At 34.1% G+C, this 25,771-nt stretch overlaps 1 protein-coding gene, 1 long non-coding RNA gene and 4 pseudogenes across 2 annotated transcripts; 4 read left to right on the top strand and 2 right to left on the bottom strand.

Annotated features, from left to right (window-relative positions):
• Nucleotides 1–1,356: 1,356 nt before the first annotated feature.
• Nucleotides 1,357–7,095, top strand: LOC120123906 (annotated as a pseudogene).
• Nucleotides 7,096–9,130: 2,035 nt separating this feature from the next.
• On the top strand, nt 9,131–10,054 carry LOC120123905 (annotated as a pseudogene).
• Nucleotides 10,055–10,727: 673 nt separating this feature from the next.
• LOC120123852 lies at nt 10,728–11,203 on the top strand. Its single transcript, XR_005516226.1, has 3 exons — nt 10,728–10,855; nt 10,950–11,025; nt 11,113–11,203. It is a non-coding gene; the product is annotated as an uncharacterized LOC120123852 (long non-coding RNA).
• A 9-nt stretch (nt 11,204–11,212) lies between these two features.
• On the top strand, nt 11,213–14,463 carry LOC120123851 (annotated as a pseudogene).
• Nucleotides 14,464–15,737: 1,274 nt separating this feature from the next.
• LOC120123862 lies at nt 15,738–16,631 on the bottom strand (annotated as a pseudogene).
• A 4,034-nt stretch (nt 16,632–20,665) lies between these two features.
• LOC120123873 lies at nt 20,666–23,846 on the bottom strand. The gene is made up of 7 exons (XM_039142679.1): nt 23,771–23,846; nt 22,973–23,102; nt 22,222–22,706; nt 21,909–21,989; nt 21,658–21,762; nt 21,353–21,469; nt 20,666–21,037 (listed from the first exon to the last, which is right to left on the bottom strand). Exons 1-7 carry the CDS (start codon nt 23,771–23,773, stop codon nt 20,900–20,902), a joined length of 1,059 nt encoding a protein of 352 aa, XP_038998610.1. The 5' UTR covers nt 23,774–23,846; the 3' UTR covers nt 20,666–20,899.
• Nucleotides 23,847–25,771: the final 1,925 nt, after the last annotated feature.

The following is a 25,771-nucleotide window of genomic DNA, read 5'->3' as shown; positions in this document are numbered from 1 at the left end:
TCTAAAAAAATAGAATTTTTTCAAATATATGAAAATAAATTATTTTTAGAATTAAAAAAAATATTTTCAAAAGTTCAATTTGCAAACAATGAAATTAATTTTTTAAGTAAAAATGTTTTATAACTAATTATTTATTTAATTATTGTTATATTTTTAAAATAAAAAATTTATAATTTTTAATGTCCGAAAATTTATATTATCATATAATAAAATTATTTTTATTAATGATGCGATTTAAACATTTAACTTTTATTTAAAAAAATTTAAATGTAATTTAAAAATCATATATCCATAATTTTATAATATCATATCAAATATGTTTTTTAATTTGTATGGCAGAAATTTAATATCATATATCCAGAATTGTAGTAAAGATTTATCAATAAAATCATAAACTAAATTATAGTTAGTACATTTTCCTATAACTATTGACACAAAAATAGTCACCTAAATCACATAAAAACCAAAATATGAAATGATTAAACAATCTAACCAATGCTCGAATAAAATAAAGATACAAATAAATATAACTGTATCGACAAATGAATCACTTAAGAGGAGGATGAAGTTTGAAGTCCACCGACAAATCACAAATCAGAGTCAAGCGACGTGAGAAAACTATTCACAAACGCAAAATGAATCCTAAATCAATTCGAGGGTCCAAAGCAAGGAAGATCAACATGATAACAAATAAGCGTCGTCTTAATCAGTCGTGACGATGTCAAATCCAACCCTGAGAAAAATGATAAACAAAAACAACATCAAATAAGCGTGAGCCACCAAAAAGCAGAGAAAAACGCGCCACAAAGACGGAAATAAACGTACTATAAAGGCAGAAAACATGTCACAAAGACAAAATTATTCTTATTTAAAAAAATAAGAAAAACAAAGAAGAAAGATAACCGACAGTCGATAATTTTTATTTTCTATATTTTCAATAATTTCAAATAATAATTTTAAAATCATTTTTAAAAATATATATAGAAATTCACAATTTATTTAAAAAAAATAAAAACATTTTTCTAAAATTATAAAATTATAACTGTATGAATTTGTTAATTCAGCAAATTAATTTGTAAATATTTTATTAATTATGATTAATCTATAAAATTTATAATTTATAATTTTTAGATTTAATAATTTGATTTTTAGTAAGTGTAAATATAATTTCAAAATTATATTTACCATTTCAAAAATAAATAAAAAAATTCAGTATATTATGATATTTATGGATCAATGCTTATATTTTTAACAAAATCTAAAATCTAATATTTATTTTATAACTTTTAAAAGTCAAACGACTAAATTTTTTTTTATCATAACTTAATGATCATTTTTAGATTTTACCTACTTAATATGGTGTACATCGGTGGTGTTGTAGACTCATCCCATACAAAAAGGTTCGTACATCTCATTAGTATATAAAGCTCATATTTTTAATACAATAAACCTTTATTTTTTTTTTAATTTTTATTTAATCTATGCGTTTTTTTAATTTTAGTTTTCATATTTTTGATGTTCTTAATCGTCCAGTTTAATTAATGTTTATCACAATATATTACGATTATGATGATTTAATAATCACATGCCTATCGAGAACAGTTGTTTTAGTGTGAGTGAGAGATTATCCTCTAAATAAGATAGGAGTTCAAATTATGATATTTACGAACGGAACAATTAAATTGAGAAGGTCGTTTTTATCTTTGTAACATTCGATTCGAAATTTAACAAATCAGATATCAATGATTATATAAAAATAATAATAAAATCATAAAGTATTAAAAAATGAAAGACATACCATTATTAAAATTATTAATTATTATAAAAAATATTTAATTCTAAATATTTCATAAATACCTGTTAATAAATAATAGTAAACTAATAAGCCTCATTATTCCATCATATAATATAATTTGAATCAATTTTAAAAGGAAAAAATGGAGTTGGAATAGAGAAAGTCGCAGCTTACCGGGAGAAGACAGAAAGGTAATTAGAAGACGAACACGAAGAAGGCATCATCGGAAGAATTCTGCGATCAACACCGTAGCGGAGGCTCTAGCTAGCCCTCGATTCACCGATCCCCGTGATCCTCCATTTTCCACGAAAAAGTTAAATCAATGGGAACTTCACGGCGGTGGGTGGGAGCCCGGCAAAGGAGCAGCAGGCCGCCGGAGTGGGGATCTCCCCAATTATGATGCTCGTCCTCTCTTTCGTCCTCGGACACGTCCTTCGCCGGCACAAATTCTATTACCTACCTGAAGCCAGCGCTTCTTTGCTTATCGGTTAGTCAATTTTTCAACAATGCCTTACTATCTTTAATTTTGAGTTTACTTCACAAAAATCGTCTTCCTACCAGGTTTGATCGTTGGTGTACTTGCTAATATCTCCGACACTGAAACAAGCATCAGGTCTTCATTTCTTTCCATTATAATTATATCCCATGAATTTCGTGAATTTCCATGAAGAATTTCGAGTCTTATTCCTTTGGCAGGGCGTGGTTCAATTCCATGAAGAATTCTTCTTCCTGTTCTCTACCAAATCTTATATCCTTGATTTCTCCATAAGTAAACCATTTGATTCTCGGTTTTTTCTTTACTGATGTTTTCTTAACTTTCGGTTTGGGTCACTCAATCAGGGTTCAGTTATCTGTAAGTAGTATATACTGTCTTCACTTACTAATAATTTGCATGTACCCTTAATTCTCACCTCTTTTTTACCGCCTTTTTGCAGAAACCCTTTTTTTCTAACTTTGGAGCCATTGTCACATTTGCATTCTAGGGACTTCATAGCTTCAGTGTACAGGAGTTTTAGTGTGAGCATTTTTCATTATAAAGATATCAATATTTTCCCTTTATACAAGAGTCCCCTTTACTACCTTATCACGCCACGTATTTGCAGCTATATTGGTGGTCGCAGTACCTCATGTACGGACTTCCGTTTGTGATGCCTAATGTTCGGTGCTCTCATCATCAGCTACCGACCCTGTTACGGTTCTTTCCATATTTCAGGTCAGGTTTTGTGCTGCCGTCCTGGTACCTATCATTGTTGGGTTAGGTTAAACACAAACATTATACTAGAATACATGTTGTACTCTCCTTCAACATGATTATGCAAATTTATGAAGATCTATTGTATTGCTATAATTTGGATGATCAGAAACAATAGTAATATTCACTATTTAACTGTGCTTATTTCAAGCTTCTAGCAAAACACCTATTTTCAATTATGAAGTATCATTATACCACTTTTTCTGTAATCTTATTTAGAAAATATATTATGAAATTAACTTAGGATTGCATATTTGGTTTCTTCTTAGTCCATTTGAATTTGTTCCCAGAAAGTTGGTAAAAAGCAAGAATGAATAGAGAAAGCAAGTAAATTATGCATATTAGTGAATGCAAACCAAATCTAAATAATTGTCTTGTAAAGAAAATTATGAATTTTATTCTTCCAAAATATTGAAAACTATTCTTCAAATATTAAGAGTATTAGATTGTCTATATTGTTGGATTAAGCTTTTCGCTTTATGCTTCCAAACTTAAAAATGGAATCGGATTATAATAATAGTGGTGAACCAACTTGGTTGAGAGTAAATTCTAATTAACTAACCTGGATGCTCCTGCATCACAACCTTTCTTTCAGTTGCTAACTCGTCGACTTTACCTTCAAAAAGAAAAGGCATAGAGATATATTCTCATTCCCTACAGCCCTTGTTCTGTAATTGATGATCTTAATTGCAGTAGGATCCAAGTAATCAACATAACAAATAAAGAAACATCCAAGGTTTTTTTTTTCTTTTAATATTATATAGCAGCAGTATCCAAGGTTTAACGAGATATCAGTCTGTAATTATAATGGCATAGAGATATCTAGTTTTTTTTTCTTTTTAATATTATATAGCAGTAGTATCATAGCAGTTAGCATGACAAATCATCCCACTTCTACTGTTTAGATGCTGTATCCATGTATGATGATCTTAATTGCAGGAACTTGGCACTGATGTGAACCTTTATGCTTTGGTCTTTGGAGAATCTGTTAAATGATGCTGTAAGTTTTTGTTGCTGTTGGTCCCTTGTTTCCTGTTTTTTTGTCATTATGTGTGCATGCACAATATTTACTGGGTGGAATGGTTTTTATGTAGATGGCAATCTTGTACAGGTATGTGATGTACTTGCACTTGACCTCTGATTTGATTGTTTAGTTCGGTTAAATTAAGTTGTTTCTCTATGCAGGACGACATCCCTTGTAAGAAATCATGCATCTGGACAGAACTTCTTTATGGTGATTGTCAGGTTTCTTGAGACCTTTGTCGGTTCTATGTCTGCAGGTTTGCCTTAACTTTTGGACTTGCTGAGTCTATTTCTCTGCATTATAATCTACTTGCTATTAATCTTTTTAATGGAAGAATAAAAGGAAACATGTTTTTGTATGCTTCATCATTCAAGTGAATACATGGGAATATTTCTTTTTGCCAACTTTTTGTATGTTTTCTAAATTTTGTTTGAAACCGAACTATACAAATAGGAGATCTACTCTTAATTTTTTTATTCTTAATAATTTTTGATTGATAATCTACCGTTCCATACTTGTATGCGCTTTTCATCACAAGCCAACTTTCCTTGTTGCTCTGCAGGTGTTGGAGTTGGATTTGTTTCTGCTCTAATATCCTTTTGAATTGTGATCAACTTTATATTTATGCCATGTTTATATATAATTACAAGCGATTGTTTGTATACCTTTAAACCTTAACTCCTAGAACTCTTTAAGTATGCGGGATTAGATGTTGACAAGTAAGTATTGCAATTGCATCTTTCGGTTTTTTATGAAGATTCTTACAATTATTATTTTTAATCACTGACCACGGTTCTTCATCATGCTTTATCAGTCTTCAAAACTTGGAGTGCTGTCTCTTTGTTCTTTTCCTTATTTCTCGTAGCAATTATATGGCCTTCTATGTTCTTTCCCCTACCTTTTATATTTAATGGATTCTTGGGGCAGTTAATACTGAAAATGTTTGCCTTTCTAGGTACATGCTGGCAGAGGGAATTGGCCTCTCTGGTATTGTGTCAATATTGTTCACAGCAATTGTAAGTGAACTTGTATGCTGATTGAGTAGTATGTTGCAGGCTGATGCAATGATGAATGATTTTTTTGTTTTAGGTGATGAAGCACTACATACTCAAATTGTCAGAAAATTCTCAGCGATTTGCATCTGCTTTTTTCCACCTAATCATCGGGCTGAGACATTTACGTAAGGGAGTTATATTTATATGCTGTTACCTGACAACTTTGTGCACGTGTGATAGCTTCTCCTTTGACAATTGATTGTTTCAAATTTTCCAGATTTATTTTACATGGGTTTTGATATTGCAATGGAAAAGCACAGCTGGTCGCATGTGGGATTTATCTCTTTCTCAATTGTATCCTATCATCGTCATCATCATATTGTTATTATTTGTGAACCTAGGTTTGGTGGCTGCATTGAGTTTTCAGCGCCATTGTTATTCCTTTACTTTCTTCATGACGTGCCAGTTATTTATTGTAGTTGCCAGGTAAATGAGATTTATTGATCTTACAATTTTTAAAACCATAGTTATTGACGGACCATGTATAATAAATTAATGCAGTGTAATTGAATCTTTAGGGCAGCCAATGTCTTTTCTTGTGCAATCTGGTCAATTGTTTCGTCCTGCGCAACGGAAAATACCTTTAAATCACCAAAAGCTCTCTGGTATAGTGGTAAGCAAAATCCTATTTTCATCATAGTTGATTTTTTGTATCTTCCCAAAGTACTAAATTATTATTAACTTGGTTAGGTCTTCGAGGAGCAATGGCTTTTGCCCTTGCTCTGCAATCCGTTCATGATCTTCCAGAAGGACATGGTCAGATTATATTCACTGCAACCACTGCCATAATGTTTTGACGGTATGGTCGAAGAACCTTACTTTGAATTCACAACCTATTGTTCAAAATATACTGAAAAAATAATTCCAAATTATATTTTGCAAGTGCTAATTGCTTTTCCATTCAGTGCTTATTGCTTAGATCTGAGGGCGGTAGTTATAAATACACTGCAGTTTGCTTTGTCTTAATGATACTTGTCCTTTAAGTAACTATTTATATTTTCTGAAATGTCAAGGTTTTGTTAATTGGAGGTTCAACTGGTACATGCTAGAAGCTCTTCAAGTTGTGGGAGATGGCCATGATGTCACTTAGGGGAAGTAAGTTCACTAAAACTATAGTTTTCTTCACAATTTCAATCTTTCTTAGCTTTACAGTGTAAGTTTTTTATATGCTTACTTTACCAGTGGTTTTGTTTTCAACATAGAATGCTGAATTTATCCGTTGCTTACTTCGTTATTTGAACCATTCAAATTGATGAGAATCAAGTAAAACGTCAAAATAGGATAATTGCGGCTGCCATCATGATGGTGCTGTGTTTTGTTGTGAATTCTTTATACAAAAGAAATTTGGGTTAGTGAGTAAAGTTGAGTGATTTTAGCATCTGTACTGACCAGTAATCCATTGCAGAGCTTTGAAGGTAACAATGGATACGTCGCTCCATCTTATAATGAAGATGGACCATCCGGAACAGATTTAAGATGAAATTGAAAGAGTTCCACAAAGGTAATACATAGATTTTTTGTTGTTTTTTTGGCATGGATTAACAGGGTTTAAAGTAAACTCCAGTCTATGGAATGCTAACAAGAGGCCTTAACCACTGCTCCCTTGGGTTGTTGGCTATGTAAAAGAATTAACTTCCATATATGGATTAATCAGCTTTTCTTATAAAAAAAATGGATTAATCAGCTAATATCTTTCATTTTATTGAATTTAAACCATATCTGACCTTGCAGAACATCATCATTCTCTGCATTAGATAAGAATTACCTAACCCCATTCTTCACAAGTCAGAACGAAGAAGATGATGATGAAGAGGATGGTAAAATTCACTTCTCTTTGCTTTGTGTGTATATTATTTCTCTGTTTTGGTTTTGATGGCAATGTGGTGTAAACTCACCCTTCTTTCCGGAAATTTTTTTAGATCAGCCTATGCCCAGTTCAAGAAGGGAGGGTATTATGACCAATAGATAATGTCCTCAAGAGCAGCTACAAGGAATTAACTCTTTGGTACATACACATGAATTTCATTGCATACTGGCTGGGGAAAAGCTTGAGCTGCCCATATTAACTCTTTAGAATGTATAATAAATGTTTATTCACTTCAAAATAAATGAAAACGTATAGACAAATGTGCCAATATCGGTTTGGAATGGAAACCCTTTACCTTTCTCTTTGTGTATCATTAGCGTCATAGTCGATAATCAGTATTGTATCGATCGGAATACCGAGGATATAGCAACGCTTTACTCTTTTGATCTTGAAAACGTTCCATGAATAGAATTGTCAATAAATTCAATCATCACAGGCATTGCCAGTAGTCTCTGCAAGAACAAGACCCGTCATAGAAATGATGGAACAGATTGGTATCTCTTACGATGATTTCCCTTTTAACAACTCGGGATGCAAATTTAAATGCCGAGTGGCAGTCGCCGCACACTCTGATTTCTTCTTGATACGGATTGTGGATCCTGGAGGAGAGTTGAGGAGTGCAAATGCCAATGCGAGTTTCTCGCTATGGTACTGCAACTCTTGATGATCCATGTAGAAAAGAACGTGGCTCGTGTTGGATCTACTTATATATTATTATATATATATATATATATATATATATGTTAGGATCTACTTACACCTAGTTTAAAATTTTTAGTTTTACACCTTTTTATAATCGTTAGATGAGAGAAAATCAACGACTAAGATTAATTCCTTTTTTTTAATGAATATCTTCTAATTTCTTACTATTAATCTCAACCTTTGATTTTTCCTCATCTGACGATCCTAAAAAGGTGTAAAACTTTTTAGTTTTACCCTGTGTAATTGGATCATATCCCTATATATATTAGATCATGTTATATACATATTTTTTATTTTTAAAACCAAATTGAATTTTAATCCTCTTTTATTAAACCAATGGATTATAAGAAGTATTTGTTTCAAATATCTAAATCATTTTACAATAAAAGCTCAAACACCTTTATAGACGTTAGTGTCTATGCCAAGATCTTTAGGGACAATTGAGGTATTTTAACTTGTGTAAATTAAACCAAATTCAATTAAATTTAAAAATATAATTTGATTCGATTAATCTTAAAGATATGATCCTTACGTGTATTAAATTTTTAATTTTTATTTCAGTGATTATAAAAAAGTATCCTAATTATTGTTTAATTTATGATTATAATTGTAAATCTTATTGTAATTATGATATTTTTTTAAATAAAATTATTGTTTCTATAAAAACTTATTTATTTAGAATTAATTTACGATGGGATACTTTAGATCGGTGTATAGATAAGAAACCATTATTTTTAAAAAAATAAATAATAAAAAGGAGCGTATCGGAGATTTTTAAAAATGAAATATCATTAAAATTGGGAGCCACGGCACGTGTTCCGCACGTGAGACATCGTCCGCTATACTAATTCAAATTTGAAAAGGAAACCCAAGATCCCAACGGTAACGCGGATCCTTTCCTTTTTTATCTCTCTGTTTACAATGGAAGATTCCAACGATTTTCATTATCTATGGGACCGACCCTCTTCTTCTAACCGACGTTTCTTGGCAACAAAACGCCTCTATTTGTAAGCATTTCCACTCACCAAATCAGTTTCCAATTCATTTTACTGATTTGTTCATCTTTTTTCTTTGTTCTTTGTTTCAGATTCTGATGCAGCTATGGCTTCCCGCTTAGAAAGCCCATCGATGTCCAATCCGGATCTTCTCCTAAACAAATTCCGGTAATTTTCCGTTTCTTTTGAAGTATTTTTGAAGATGAAATATTGGGTTTTAATCATTTTTACTTCTTGATCTAAATTAACTTGGGTTTTTGTTTTAGCTGATTTAGATGATCCTGAGCTACGCAATCGCAAAGCTCTAATGTAATTAGTACGCCCTTAGAGAAATTGATGGTAAAAAAAAAACCTTTGATTTTGAAGAACTTCGAAAATAAGATTTAGTTTCGAATCCTTTGATATAATTAACTTTGGGTTTTTGTTTTTAGCTGATGTAGATGATCCCCGGCATTTGCAAAGCTTGAATGTAATCAGTACACCACTTAGAGAAATTGAGGTAAAAACCCTTTTCTTAGAAATGAAATTTTCTCCTTTTGCATTGGATCCAAGTGTTTAAGGATGTAATTTTTAATATAAAGAATTGGTTTTCAGGCCGATCCATGTGGGATTTTCTCTATCGTCGCCGGACCTTGTTATATGCACTGGATCACCCGATATTCCATCAAAAGCCTATGGAGATTCTCCTGAATTCTTGGGAAACAAGGTGTTCATTTGAGCTTTCTTTAGAATGGCATTGATGGATCTGATGGTAGTAAGCTAAGTCAAAACTCCCACTGTCAAGTTCTCAACAGTGTGCCAAACATTCCCACAAAGAACTGTCCCCCGAATCTTCCTTCGAGCTACTTCCATTACCAGAAACTGCAGACGATAAGCATGAAAACATTCCTGTTATAAGCATCAATGCAGGTGCTTAATGGAGCAGCCAAATTCGATGGTGTAATTTATTCGAACGATAATTGTTACGAGGGTGGTGATGTTAATTATTGGAGATGGAGTGGGAAAGTCATTATATGACACAGCTCGAGTCGGCAACTTCTCATACAACTTTTCAACACTAGAGTCTGGCTTTTATGCTATTGATCTGCATTTTGCAGAAATAGTTTTCACCAGTGGTCCACCAGGAATTAGAGTGTTAATGTTTAATACAAGAAGAGAAGGTAAGAAATTCGGATTTGATCATTTGAAGCTTCCAATATCACATTATACTAATCAGCTTTATTATTTGATCAAGTTGATTGAACATATTGCAGGTTGTGACCAGCCTAGATATATATGGCCAGGTTGGTGCAAATAAGCCTCTGGTTATATCTAAACATTAGAACTTTGTTGATAGTGGGGGAGGCTTGCTCATTAGATTTGAAGGATCATTGGGAGTCCAATTGTATGTGGCATCACTATAAGGAAAGATTCCCTGAAGTAAGTTAACACATTTTAGCAACTTTCTATGTTAAAGCAACTCGTGTTGTCCGAAAATATCTAGAAATAGGTGCCGGGGAATGGTCCTCCAAATATATAGGAACACTTTGAAAAATTTAAGCATACCAATGTTGGACGTATACCTTGAGGTAACATTGGGCATGGCTGTTTAAAGTTTTCTCTGGGACAAACCTCATGTTATATGCGAGAAAGGTTGGCAACATTCTTGAAAGATATAATTTCATGAAATTATTTATTTTTATTGGTAAGAAACAAAATGTGTCTTGAAGTCGAGAAGAATTTGTTGAACAAATTTGTGAAACAGGATTTAAAGCTGGATCAGAGGAAATCATGGGAATGGCAATAGTGGGAGATCATGAATCGCCAAGAGTAATGGAACTTCCTATATTTTTTTTTGTGTTCGAGTAGAAGAATCGCCAAGAGTAATGGAACTTCCTATATTTTTTTTTGTGTTCGAGTAGAACAAATTAAAATTGGGAGTTGAGAAAACTGAGATCATTATAATATGATCATTTGCAGGATATTAGTGACGATGAGGTAGAAGTAAAGTATCAAAGGCTGCAAACAGAGATGAGAGCCAAAGAAGGATAGCAGATATGAGGAGTGCCTTAGAAGGGCTTAAGAGGGATAACCAGCTCAAAACTAAAGAGTGTCAAGAGGCTTGCAAATCTTTACAGGAACTTCAAAATGAGCTTATGCGTAAATCAATGCATGTTGGTCATTGGGTAAAGTATTTCTTGCTCTTTTTTTCCTTTTGATAAGCTGTAAATACCTTATAGTTATGTGTATATGGAGTGAATGATTTTGCTTTTATTATAGCCTTTGCAATTGAGGGACAAGTGAAAGAGAAGAGCAGATGGTTCTCATCATTGAGGGACGTGACAGAAAATTGAAGGTAATAATCAGAACTCGATGATGCATAGTTAGTCGATACAAAGCTAGAACTGTGATTGTAAAAGTTTCAAAATGTTCCAATTAGCAGATAATGAAAATGGAACATATCAAACTATCAGAGGAGGTATCACTTTATAAGAATTTCATCTGGATATCGATGATATTGGCCTAAAGTTCTGTCGAGAAGTAAGTTAGCAATACAACTTATAAGCACATTTACTCAAATATTCAGTTTTCGAATTGCTTGATACATATTTTCTCCCCCTTCTTGTAATCCTATTATCTGTCCAAAAGTAAACCAGCAGATTTGCATGAAGATCTCAAGACTAAATTTGTCAAAGGGGCCAAAGAAATGAAAGAACTGTACAACAAAGTTCTAGAATTGAAAGGTTAATCAAGTTGATTATTTAATATTTAAAATATATGACATAGATTAGAAACTTAGGCCGAACTGAAATTTCCTATTTCTTGCAGGCAACATACGAGTCTTTTGTCGGTGTAGGCCTCTAAATTCTGAAGAAATAGCAGCAGGAGCTTCAATGGCTATTGACTTTGAATCTGCAAAAGATGGTGAACTCACCGTGATATCAAATGGTGCTCCCAAGAAAACCTTTAAGTTTGATGCTGTTTTTGGCCCTCAAGCTGAGCAATGTAATGCCATGACTTACAGCTGTTTTGGACATAAAGCAACTGTAATATCAACGATATTCTTACTTCTATGTTTACATTTCTTGTTTTTGTTCAGCCGATGTTTTTCAAGACACAGCCCATTTGCTACCCTCGGTTCTAGATGGCTTCAATGTCTGCATTTTCGCTTATGGGCAGACGGGACTGGGAAAACTTTTACGATGGAAGGTACAAAGAAGCTCGTGGAGTTAATTTTAGGACTCTTGAGAATTGTTTCGCATAATCAATGAGAAAGTTCTGTAGATATGAGATATCTGTCAGTGCATTAGAAGTCTACAATGAACAGTTAGAGATTTGCTGGTGTCAGGCTCTCAGCAAGGCATGATGACAAAAGGTAAGTTTTTGTTTAAGCATGTTTTTTTTTTTTCAATTACATTTCACTTTTCTAGAGTAATAAAATTAAGATTGATAATTAATCTTGATGAGATATCAACCTGCATCAAAGATACAACAGTATGTGTTAGTGCCTGATGAAATTCTGTGTAAATTGTTAATTTATTAAACTATGAATGATGCTACTAAAGTGAAGTCATTCTTGGGAACTTTCAAATGGTTAAAATCCTTTTAAATCAATGTGGCTCATTGTAGACTTGAAGTAAGGCAAGTGGGTGAAGGAGTACACCATGTACCGGGTCTAGTCGAAGCGCATGTAAACAACATGAAAGAGGTGTGGGAGGTTTTACAAACCGGCAGTAATGCAAGGGCGGTTGGCTTAACTAATGCCAACGAGCATAGCAGCAGATCCCACTGGTCCGTCATCAAATTTTATTTTAAATTAATTTGGTTCGTATTGCACCAAATGTCTTTAAACGATGCTAAAATTCTGGCTTACGGGTCTCTCTCGGTGCAGTCTTCATTGTGTGATGGTTAAGGGAGAGAATTTGTTGAATGGTGAATGCACAAAAAGCAAGCTATGGTTGGTGGACCTAGCAGGAAGCGAACGAGTAGCAAAAACTGATGTGCTCGGTGAAAGACTCAAGGAAACTCAAAATATCAACAGATCTTTGTCTGCACTTGGTGATGTCATATCTGCTCTTGCTACTAAAGCCCCCATATTCCTTTCAGGTTATAAAAACAAAAGGAATACTTTTAAACTATTAAGAACACCAAATTCTCAGGTTTAAACTCAACTATACTTTAATCATGCAGGAACTCAAAGCTTACACATTTGCTTCAAGACTCTTTAGGTCATTTTATCTTTATTCGCTATGGTGAAATTACTCCGATATAAACAATGAAAATAACTGATGATAAGGTTTGTGTTTGTTACAGGAGGGATTCAAGACGCTCATGTTTGTACAAATCAGTCCCAATGAGAATGACCTCAGTGGACCCATGTTCCCTGAACTTTGCAAGTAGAGTTCGAGGAATAGAGTTGGGTCCGGCGAAGAAGCAAATGGACACCTCGGAACTTCTGAGATGGAAACAGATGGTGCAACTGACAACTTAGTGGCAACATTTTCGAGCTTATCTTGTCATTTTTATGATACTAATAGCATTTTTGTTTTTGGTTCATACAAAGGTTGAGAAATCAAAGCAAGACATGAAGAACAAAGATATGCAAATCAGGAAGATGGAAGACACAATTCATGGATTAGACTTGAAAATGAAGGATAAAGACCTGAAAACAAGAACTTGCAAGAAAAGGTATTATTTATTATCAATCATATGAAAAATATTCAGTTTTAAGTAATGGGAATCTTGGTCCTCATCAATTGCTTTTTTTTTTCCAGGTGAAAGAACTGGAGTCACAGCTACTCATTGAGAGGAAGCTAGCACGCCAGCATGTCGATACAAGGATCGCTGAGCAGCACCAGCAACAGCAACAAATGAAGCAGCAGAATGATGAGACAATAGTAATAATTCAGCGATGAGACCGCCGTTAGCACTCGGCTTTTGGGAGCTAACAAGAATTCGAATGAAGTTAAAAGTGGTACATTGAAAGAGCAAGTAACTTAACTCGTCCACTTACAGAGAATAGCTCCAGGTCTTCTATACCTCTTTCGGTAGCTGATGGTTCCATCAAGCACATTGATCCAGTCGAAAAAGAAACAACCCCGAGGTTGCTGAACAACTGCGACTACCGACGAAACCGGAAGAGCCTCGATGTGCCCAGCGATACATAGGCTGCCACTATCCTCAGCTCCAAGACGCAACTCTTTAATACCATTGCCAAGCATGCCTTGCTCAGCGCAGCTTGCACAGCCAGTTCTTCCATTGCCATCCCAACCGGATATAAAAGAAGAGGCAGACGAGTTTATACCGGAACACGGCGTATGCAACAGTCCTAAACCGATGAAAAGCGGGAGTAAGAAGCTGAGCACCATATTGAGACGTAGCCTTCAAAAGAAAGTTCAGCTAAAGTCACCAATGCAGCAACATTTGAGAAGAGGTCTAAATGTGGGGATGGAGAGGGTTCGAGTTTCGATAGGAAGTCGAGGGAGAGCAGCCGGTAGAGTAGTGGTTGGCAATGGTAGAAAAGGAGGAACCAAGGAAACTCAGCAGAAACTGAACCAGAAGGAGAAGGAGAGAGCATGGAATATTGGAACAGTTGGGAGGACTGCAATCTAATGGGCTTTAAGATTCATATTTATTTTCCAATGTACAGTTGAACATGTATTCCATTTGTTGCCTTGCATGGGCAACAGCTAAGAAAACACAAAAAATAGAATGTGTGTAGATCTCTCTGCCTAAATGATGCTAATCAACTGTGTTGGATTCTTGTGATTGCTAATCAATGGATTTTTTTAAATTATATGTGTGACCTATTCTTATTATTTTAATTTGGTTTAAGGGCCACTGTTGCCCATGTTGTAAATCTATTATTATTTTTGTCCCTATAATTTATTTTATCAATTTAACACTCAAAATTGTCTATAGTGTTCGTCTTAGCCCTCAAAGTTCGTCGATTATTTTTGACCAACAGAACTGTGAGTCTTTTGCGTCTGTGGATTAAGGGATTAGATTAAAATTTTATTAACACACTTGTTAGAATAAATTCCCAAAAGATTAAGAGATTATGTCAAATTTTTAGAGATTTTTTTTTCTAATTGTTGTAATTAGTAAATGTTTTATTATTTATTTTTTTAATAAATATCATGTCATCATCAAGCCACGTCAGTAATATTTGGTTGATCTGAAAATTGTTGGTGTTGAAAATGCAGAAGATTAATGGTTTTATTCAGTGTAAGAGAAATCATTCGAAAAACCTATCATATCGATAAAGATGTGCATTATAAAATGAATATTTTGAAAAACGTTTATCACATGACGTATCTTTATAAAAAAGATATTTTGATAGATAATATTGTTTGAATATTGTTATGGTAATAATATTATCGTAGATATTATTTTAGAATATTTACCTAATTCAAGTAATTAAAATGAAACGAGTAGAAGTGAATTCTAATCTTATAATATCTACTCTTTAGTTTTACCAGCAAAACCCTAAGCATCCTTCTTAGGGTATAGTATTATGATTATAAACATAATCATACTCATTAGAATTACTATGTCTTTTTTTTTTTAACTTCTCATCAGACTATCGAGTCCTTTCCAAAACCATCGCCGCCGCTTCACACGGCCAACGTGCACCCTCTTGGCCACCGCCCACCCACCATCTCCGGCGGCTTGTACTGCCTAATCAACGGCCACTTGACCCCATAAAAAACGGGTGCCGTTTAATATCCTGCGCACCATTTGTGTATCCTAGCCTCTTTCTGGGGTCCTTTACCAGAAATTTCTCGATCAAATCCTTTGCCTCCGAAATTCTCGGTGGAGACTAAAATAAGGTGTTATTTAAAAATCATTTTTTTTTTATATTTTCGGTCATTTTTAGCGTCTAATAATTTTTTTTGTTATTTTTAACGTCTAATAATATTTTCGATCATTTTTTTTAAAATTCGATTAAAACGTCTAATAATAATAAAATCAGTATTTTTTTAACGTTTAATAATATTTTCAAATTTTTTACCGTTTTTATTATTTAAACAATAACAAAACCGATAGTATTTTTTTTAACCGTATATTAAATTTGCGGAACGTGATCATTCCATTCCGAAGCGTAATATTGTTATTAACACCCTTAAACAGCGTCGTTCCGTACAACAACTCGTGAATGAATACTCCGAAAGCCCACCAGTCAATGCTGTTACCGTGGCCGTCACCGGCTCCGCGACGAATTCGGGAACAACTTCTTCGTCGGCGGCGGCCGTTCCAACAGCGGAACCGAAATCCGCGGCGGAAAGATTCCGTCTCCCGCGGGAGGAAGTTAACGGTGGGGAACACGTCAGCGACAAAGACAAATCGAAATCCGACAACATTATATGTCCGTCGTCTCGTAACAATACGTTTTCGGGTTTAATTAAGATCCCTGTAAACGATCCCCAAGGCATGCAAATACTCCAAAGCAACCAAAACCTCCGCCGTGAAAAACCGAACCGCCGGCAAAGAAAACCGGTTCCCGGGCTGTTTACGCAGAAGAGAATGAAGGTCTCCGTCGGGACAGAAATCGATAACGAAACAAGTATAGTGAGAAGCTTCGATACGCGCGTAAAGCGTCGGGAGAAACGGGTGGTTCAACATGGATAAGATCTTCCCCTCCGTTTCGACGTGGGAAAGTTTCTTGCCGTTCAACGAATCCCTGTCGATTACTTTCAGAGCGAAGGCGTCGCCGTCGTGGTCTTTGAGCTGACAGAGGAAGACCCTACCGTGGTTTCCCGTACCCAAATGGCGGCTAAGCTTGAGGTGGCTGAGTTGGAGGTTTCCGTCGGCGAAAAGGGCGGCGGCTGATTTAATAGCTGCAAAATGAGGATTCCAATTGTGGCGTCGGCGAAAAGAGAGGTTTTGTTAGTAAAGGTGGAAGTGAAGCTGAAGTCGAGATGATCGGAGTCGGAAAAATAAGTTTCTTCGTCCATGGCCGATGAGTTTAGAGCTTAAGCTTAAGGTTTCTCATTTATGATTTCTATATATATCGAAGAGAGAAGCGGAGGAGAAAATGCATGGGGGATGGAGAACTTTTAGGAGGGAATAAATATAAGTTTAATTTTGGTTTTAGTCCCTCTATCATACTGAAATTTATAATACAACCATTTTACTTAGTTTAACACTTTTTTATTTTATCATGGGTAAATTACGCGTTTACTACCTAAATTATCAGTTTTGATTTGTTTCAGTATCTAAATTTTATTTTTTTCAATACCATAAAACTTTAGTTTTTGTTTCATTTCAGTACTCACCGTTAAAAACTTTAGTTTTTGTTTTATTTTAGTACCTCATTCAAAATTTAACGAAGTTTTATATTTTTTTAAAAGTTTAGGTATTAAATGCGTTAATTTTTTAATGAAAGAGTATTAAAAAAAATAAAAATAAACGTTAGATATGATTTTGAAAAAAAATTAAAAGTACTAAAAAAAAAAACTGATAATTTAAATACTAAATGTGTAGTTTACTCTGTTATCAGTAGTAAGTACAAACTGATTGCGTGAATTTTTTTAGTTTCACTTGATTACACAATCACATAATATTTAAATTTGTTTTGAAAAGAAAATTTTGTATTTTTACTCTGAATTTGAAATTACTAATAATACTATAGAAATAAAAAAATTAAATATGTGAAACTAAAATGAAAGATTGTAGAATAATGGAGAGACTCATACTACAATTATAGATTTTTAAATAAAACAATATATATTAGGGTAAATTATGCATTTAATACATAGTCTATTAGTTTTTGTTTGTTTCAGTACCTAAGCTTTCATTTTTTTTCAAAACCATACCTAACATTTAGTTTTTATTTTATTTTAGTAACTCACCGTTAAAAACTTAACGGATAGGCTGACCGGACATAGCTCATGTGGACGGACGACCAATCTGAACGGTGAACCACGAGAGAATGACGAGAGAACCAATATAGTCTAGTTTTAGACCCATCAGACAATTGATGATGAAGATCGAAGAATGAAGAAGTCGAAGAGTTCATCATCAATTTGGGAGATTGAGGCATTTTCCGAAGAAACGGAGACCAAAATCATGTTTAGTGGGTTGAAAAGATACGGACCGCAAAGTTAAGGCTTCATCGACCGACGAATGCGATGATCGACGACTATAGACACGGCGACCGACGAGTCCATCCGTTAAGTTTTTAACGGCTGAGTATTAAAACGAAACAAAATCTGAACGCTAGGAGAACAAATTGAAAATTCAAGTATTAAAACGAACTAAAATCGATCGTTTAGGTACTAAATACATTATCTACCCTATGTATTATCATTCTTTTGGTGATCATTTATGAGATTATGTTAATATGTTTATTTATCTATATAATAATATACAATATATGTATAGTGTAGCAACAACATATGCCATATGGCCCTTGAATGAGCAACATTGTTTTCAACAAATCTATCTCTTGATTATACCCACTACACCACATAATATTCATTTTGGTCCCAACATTATGAATCATCGATTACGAAAAAGGACCTAAATAATACATCACTCGAATCTGTCCTTAAAATTTCAAATTCTTTAACACATACATTCAATGCTCATTTACCATTTCTGTTACTCAAAATGGCCATTCCCACCCGAAGACTTTGCACCGATTTCTTTTACTAAAAAAGTACCTCAACTTTATCAAATTCCTTTCTTGGTGCTTTGCCTTTTCATAATCTTAGCAATGTTTACATAGATGCGTCCCACATCGAATTTTTGAATACTTTTTCTAATGCTACTTAAGGGGAGAGATTATGAGGTTATAATATTGTACAGAAAGTGATTATGAGGTTAAAAATATAATTAAGTCTTCTTTAAACAAAGTTTGACACACGAAAGACACTGTGTTGCTCTATTTGATTCCAATTCCCATTAAAACACACATTTAGATTAAAAAATATTCGTTTGGAATGTTCTTCTTGCCTCCGTAATAAAGGAATTACCGTTATTCATTGAGACTCGAACCCGAACACATTATTCTTCTCTCAAAAAAGAAAAGACGACACTTCCTTTTTTATGTTAATTTCTCTATTTTTTTCATCAAAATTTCATGTTGAATGGATATATTTAACTAATATGTATTATCATATGTTATAAGATTTATGGTTTAGGTTTGTAAGAGAAATTTAAGAAGGTTTAATTATAAATAAGTGTTTAAATTATAGTGTTTTTTTATGAATAGGTGTCCAAACCTTTTTTTTAATGATTCAGGTGTCTAACGTTATAAACGTTACTACTTTAGGTGTTCGATCCGTAAATATCGTTAATTTTCTCCGCTAATGTGTCACGTGTCACATTCAGGTAGTTTTAAAATTTTATTTAAAATTAAAAAAATTGAAATTATATTTTAAAAAACAAAAAAAAAGTTTTGAAATAACCCAAAACTTTGAAAACTCTCATTTCAACCCCTAAACTCCCGTCGACTGCTGCCTTCGACGAAGCTCCCTCGACCTCACCATTCCTCAGGATTACATTCAGGTAGTTTTAAAATTTTATTTAAAATTAAAAAAATTGAAATTATATTTTAAAAAACAAAAAAAAAAGTTTTGAAATAACCCAAAACTTTGAAAACTCTCATTTCAACCCTAAACTCCCGTCGACTGCTGCCTTCGACGAAGCTCCCTCGACCTCACCATTCCTCAGGATTAATAATCCTATGAAATCGCGTTCAACTGATGTTTTGTACCCCGTGAACCCTAGGCTGAAAATCGCGATCCCAAGCGATTCTGACAACAAATCAACGACAACTATGACGACATATGACAAGACTATGTCAACAACGATGGTTGTAGCCAACAAGGTCGATAGTGACGAGTTAGGGATTTGAGATTTTATTATAATTTAAGAGAAATTAGAGTTTTTTTTATGAATATAATAGTGTTTTTAATTTTTTTTAAAGAATTTAAAATTATGACACATGTCACTTTACAGTAAAAAATTAACGATAATTACGACCCGAACACCTACAGTGATAATGTTTGTAATGTTAGACAATATATGTTCATAGATAACTTTCAACCTTTCGACAATGAACCCTCGCACTCATGACATCTATGGTGTTCGAACTTGAGTCTCAAAAAATAACTATTTTTACCACAGAGACCACTCGGAACAACAAATAAATAAATACACGAATAATTAAAGAAAATACATAAAAAGAAATTCAGATAATAACATAGCTAGTAGTGATAGTCATAGAAGAATGTTTCATACATGGTGATAAATATACAAGTAGATCGATGTTGATGATTTTCTCAGCTAAGCTTCAACCTTTGGCTAGAAATGATGAACCCCATTTCTCCCCCTCGATTTCATCTCGAAATTGCCGATCAAACCAGTTTCTTTTTTGCTTCCACCTTCAAACACCATAATCCTCCATCGTTGGAAGAATGATAAATGGTTTCTCGTCGTCGGAAAGCTGGGAAAATTCTTCGTAAAATGCATTTTTTCGGATTTTCAGGTCGAAGATCTCCCATTGCTTTTTACTTTTCTTCTGAGGCAATTTAAACGGACTCCAGCTCTTTCTGCGTTTAGAGGTTTCGCAGAAGAGGCCGGATGCCAAGGCCTGCTGAAGCCAAACCGAATTCTTCTTCATCTTCGTCGATCATTTCAGCATCCAAGTCCCAGGGATATCGGCTCGACTTTGATCTCTGGGTCTTCTCTAAACCAACCATGTTACGTGGAAGCTAGGCCGATGCGTTTGGTCTACGCCATTCCCTGCAACCACCATTCGGTAAGTTCAAAAACTGTTAGGTACATGAGACAGGTAAGGAGGCCGAACATTCTCTTTTCAAATGGGATTTGAATCATTTAACTAGCAAGCCAGCTCATACACACAAAACTGACGCATTCATGCACATGCATGTTTTGGCATGTAATGTGAACAACTGACCTGACAGATGGCCCATTCCGAAACGTCGAAGATCTTGCTCTCGGCGCAGAAAAGCACGTGGTATTTCCACTATAGGACAGGAAGAAAACATAGTAAACAGCCAATTTGAAGAAAGAAAAGGAACCGAAATTCGGCCATTCCGATGTTTACTTGAATGACAAAAATACTGTTCTCTGGGGTCTTCCTTTCATTAAGTAGTCGTTGAACTAAAACGTTGGTAGTGAAATTAATGGTAAAAATTATCGACAGTGACGCAGAAACATTCACAACTTGATGGTCATACCAAATTCAGTTGAAACTATCAATGTAGTAAATCAAACGGATCGAGCATTTTGCACCGATGAAAAAAGGAGCTTACCTTCTGAGGCCTATCAAATACCAAGGAACCTTTATACTCAACCCATCCATCTCCATCCTTGGCTTGATATTGACAGCAATCCTGTAGTCAAAACTAATCTCAGAAATTTACGAAATTCATGCATTTAGGGCTATATATATACGCGTGTTGTATGTATGTCAGTTTCTGGACGTGTTCGTGTTGCTTGTCTTTCTGTGCTTCCATGAAAAGCCTATTTTTGTGTGCAAGAGCACATTAAATTCCATATTAATTGAATAGTGATTACAATTTCGATTAAAATTTTCATTCTCATGAGGCTTAGGTCTCAAGCTTCACGGTTAAGACTTATTCTGTTCCAGTATAAGAAGTTCACACATTTCGAAAGACCGGATTTGAAAAATAATCAGGAAGTCTGACCTGACACCACCTAGCCTTGGCCTTGTTCCTGTTTGTGCACACCCATATATGGGAATTACCACACTTGGTGCATTGTATACGCCTCGATTCTTCAGAGCGATGATCTGAAGTAGATTGCTAAAAGGAGAGATTGTTGAAGATATTAGTTTACACGACAACCCAGAATTTATTAAATTGATAAGGAATCATGTCGACTTGCCTAAAAATCCAGAGCTTGTACAAATATAGAATGTAAGAAACAGCAAGCGGAACAAAGAAAAAATAATGAAAGAAAAACGAAAATGAGCGATAGAAATCAGAACCACCTGATGTGAAGAGCTATGGGACTTTCGACAGACGCTCCTCACTTTGGATTCTTCCTTCCTCAATTGCTCATCATAGTCCCTCTTCTTCATGGAATCGGAAAGGACCTACAAATGCACACGAATTCCAGCTGTGTAAAGAAGCCATAATTTCTCTAATCGTCGACAGTGTTCAACTTTCATTCGAGATAATCGGAACTCAAAATGAAAAAATCATGCAAAGACTAAAACAATAACGACGAAATCATTGTTACATCATAAGCACACTGAAGTTTCTTAAACGATTCACTTGCTAAAGGACTTCCCATGTTTTTGTCGGGATGTACAAGCATGGCCTGTCAAAAATTCCCAGAAGATAAATCGAGAAAATTAGTATATACTAAAAAATGGAAAACTGAAGAAGGCTAAATGATGCTTCCTTTTGAGAAGGAAAATAAAAGAAGTATGTCCTCCCTTCCTTCCCAGACAATTATAAGAAGCAAATGCTTTTAATGAATAATTGCCGGTACCTGAATTAGATATTTAGACAAATCAAATGTGTAAGGATTCTTTCAGGATAGCATCTACCTTTTTTCGGTATTCCTTCTTGAGGATTCCAGCATCAATTTTTATGTGACGAGGGAACCCCAATGCTTCGTAATGATTCGTGCTATTCAATATTCTTTTCATTTCATCAGTCGAACTCGTTTCTTCCTTGACAACCCTTTTTGCAGTGAATTCCTTTTCGTTTATAACTGATGTAGTAGCAGATTTGCTCGATGACTTGAATTGATGCAACTTCGTAGGTTCATCGGTGGGAATAGAGTATTCACAATGTCCAGACAAATCATCTTCCATAACCGATTTGGGCTCCTTTTGTTCTTCAAAATGTGTGTTTTCACTCGCATTATCAAAACATTGGAGCAAATAATTCACCATGTCGTTCGACAAAAAAGCAAGGTTTATAGATAGAAAAACGCCATGCCACCCAACTCGAACTTTGACACAATAAACAGAATATGCAGTCGCTATTAAAACTATTAATCGCGCATGACTTAAGGAGAACAAATAACCTGCGCAGAAATATATCAGCTTCAAAGATCACAAAACAACAGAGGCAGTTAAAGCAGATGAAATGCAAATACAATTAAGCCCATCTGGTTTATTTTTCTAAATACAAAAAGACACTTATGTAGGTTCATACATGTATAAGCTCGAAGAAACGAAAGCCGTAATCCATTTTTATATATATATATATGAAAATGAGATAAGAAAGAAGTATGAATAATATATCACTGACAGGAAAAATTCATTCAATAGGCTAAGAAACAAGTCATACCTCCAACTATAAGAAGTGTTCCGGTTATCCAAAAGTTAGCATACATCCATAACACCAATATGCCGAACAGTCCTACGATAAAGAGGCCAGGCGCGTGACCTAAGTACTGAACAGCAGCTCCTGCCGCTCCCTGAAACAAATGAGACCAGATCCTAAGCATCATCCTTAAATTTCTAATCGTAAATTATACGTCGATAAGATTGATGCCACAAAGTAAACCAAGTTGGAATGAAAAGTGCAAATCCAACGTAACTATCACAACAACCTAACTTCCGATCATCACTAGCAAGAATAACGTAACTTTCTAGGGTGGAAAAGGGAACTTTTAACTTCCGAGATCGCGGTTGTGTAAGATGTAATGCAACCTATGGCCGATTCAATATTAAGTGTTCGAAGAAAACTTCAATCGCACTCTACACATTATGCAGAGAGTTTTTATGCGTAAGGATAATGTCCAAGGATCTAGGAATCAAGAGAATTTGCGTCTCGGCGTCTCTTGCAAGAACTTCAGTATGATTTCCAATCAACAGTTCGGCAATCGGAAAAAACCATAAGATTCTAAAAGCGAAAACTTTTAAGCTAATCCGAGCATCTTTGCTAATAATCTAACCTCTAAAACATCAATTCAACATCGAAAAATAAAGCTGTCGAATCTAGCCCAATTCTTTGACCTTAACCAAGGAACTCCGAAGACAAATCAAGGTTGACAAACATAAAATCACAACCAACTTGAAAAATGTCCAAAGACAATAAAGATGCAATAAAGCACATTTTGAATAGAATGAAACTGATACATACCATACTGATAAGCACATAAGCAAGCAAGACATGGAAGTCAAGCTGAGGAAACAGCTCCACATTATGACAAGCACGAAGCAGGACTAATTGGAACATGACTGAAACCCTCTCACCAAACAATCCTTCCAGATCAAAATCAACATCCAAACTTGCCGAGCCCAACACCCACTACAGACCATAGGCCATGTCTCTCCATTAACAACCCCATTTTATCCCTACACCAAGCAGCAGCTGGTTTTCGCCTTTGAATAAACATGTTTCTGAGATTCCAACCATTTCCAACCCTGCTCAAAAGACCTATGTCCTCCATCGCCTAAGTTTTTAAATCTTTGGATCCACCCTCGATAAAGATCAATTTTTTACTAAGAAAATGGAGAGAGGAAAAATACCCATTTCAGGGATTGAAGTTTAGAGAACTACAACACACCCATTTTCCCATTTCATTAGCTTAAATTTAAGAAAAAAAAAAAAAAACACTCATCAAGGGATTGCAGTTGAGAGTAAATTCGATCACGATGGGCTCATCCAACCCCACAAAAGTTTTTGCTTCACATGTAAGCTAGAGAAAAAAAAGGGTTTTTAAAAAGATAAAGGACAAAAGATTAAAGCAAATTACTCCCCATTCTTTAACTCTGAAAATATGGACTAAATACAAAGACTAAACAAAGAAACACAGTAAAGCAAATGATAAGGTCAGTTGAGTTGGTGCCTTGGTGGGGTAACTAAAAGCTTAATTATTTTTTTTAAAAATGGGTTTTTTATTTATTTTGGTTATGGTAAGACAACCTAAGAATATATATATATTTTCTTATTTCAATTTGTTTTTTCAGTGAGAGCTCGTGAAAAAAAGGGGGTATGCTCTGAGTTGAAAAGAAAAAGTTGAAGTAAAAAGACAGAGAGATGAAACGAGCGAGCTTACTCAGTCTCTGAGTCAGCTAAACTTCAACTCGGACAAGTAGGAAAGGAAGGATAATTCATTAACATTGGACATTTTTATTAGTTCATAATTAGACATTAGATACAGACCAGAGGGTTGAGGGCCCACATTTTTTTTAATTCAATAATTTATTAAAAATAAAATATTTAGAATTACAATTAAATTTACAAATATAACCGTAAATCTAAATATAATTATGTCATTTTATTATTATATTGAGATAAAATTAACTACCTAAATCACATAAGGACAAAGAAGAAAAAAGTTAAAAACATAACTAAAAAACTCGAATAAATTAAATATATGAATAAATATGACTGCATCGGTAAATGAATTACAAAAAAAAATAAAACTACTTAAAGATCACCGACAAATCGTAAATCAAAATCAAACGACGTGAAAAAACTATCTACAAATACAACACGTATCCAAATCAATCAGAGGGTCTAACGAGGAAAGATCATTATGATAACAAATAATCGTCATCTTGATCAGTCGTTGATCAGTCCTGGTAATATCTAATCTAACCCTAAAAAAAGATATATAAAACAAAAACAAAAAACTGTAAACTACAAAGAAAATAAAAAAAAAACATGTCATAAAGACAGAGATAAACGTGTCATAAAAATAAATAATATATCACAAAAACATAATCATTATTATTTTAAAACAAAAAAAAATAATAGACAGATGACAATTAATATTAAAATTAATGATGTCACAATTAAATAAAATAAAAAAATTAAATTAATTAATAAATTAAATTAATCAATAAAATTAATAATAAAAAATCGGTGCCGCCGCATTACGAATCACCAACAATAGAGATGAGGACTTCGAGATCTCATGTTTTTGTACTGTTCATTTTTCTTTTTGAAAAGTTATTATTTTTATCATTCAGAATGAGATGACATGACTAGGGACGGGTATAGTACTCAAATCCCGATAGTTTTGATCTGACTCGATTTGATCAGGTCGAAATTAAAAAAAAAAAAACAAGAGGTTCGAGTTGTTCTTAGTCAAGTTTTTTAAAGGTTGTGTTCTAATTGGATTAAATTCGAGTC

The sequence above is a fragment of the Hibiscus syriacus genome, unplaced genomic scaffold (genome assembly GCF_006381635.1).
Source record: "Hibiscus syriacus cultivar Baekdansim isolate YM2019G1 unplaced genomic scaffold, ASM638163v2 tig00110403_pilon, whole genome shotgun sequence".
Taxonomy (NCBI): domain Eukaryota; kingdom Viridiplantae; phylum Streptophyta; class Magnoliopsida; order Malvales; family Malvaceae; genus Hibiscus; species Hibiscus syriacus.
The sequence above is the reverse complement of the archived record's forward strand: the minus strand, read 5'-3'. Positions and strand labels throughout refer to the sequence as shown.

Bases quoted from the DNA above. Each gene is read 5' to 3' on its own strand.
- LOC120123873 (XM_039142679.1), bottom strand. The intron at 21,470-21,657 runs GTGGTTCTGATT...CTCTCCTTTTAG, and splicing joins CCCATAGCTCTTCACATCAG to CAATCTACTTCAGATCATCG. The intron at 21,038-21,352 runs GTCAGACTTCCT...TTTTGACTACAG, and splicing joins CCAAGGCTAGGTGGTGTCAG to GATTGCTGTCAATATCAAGC.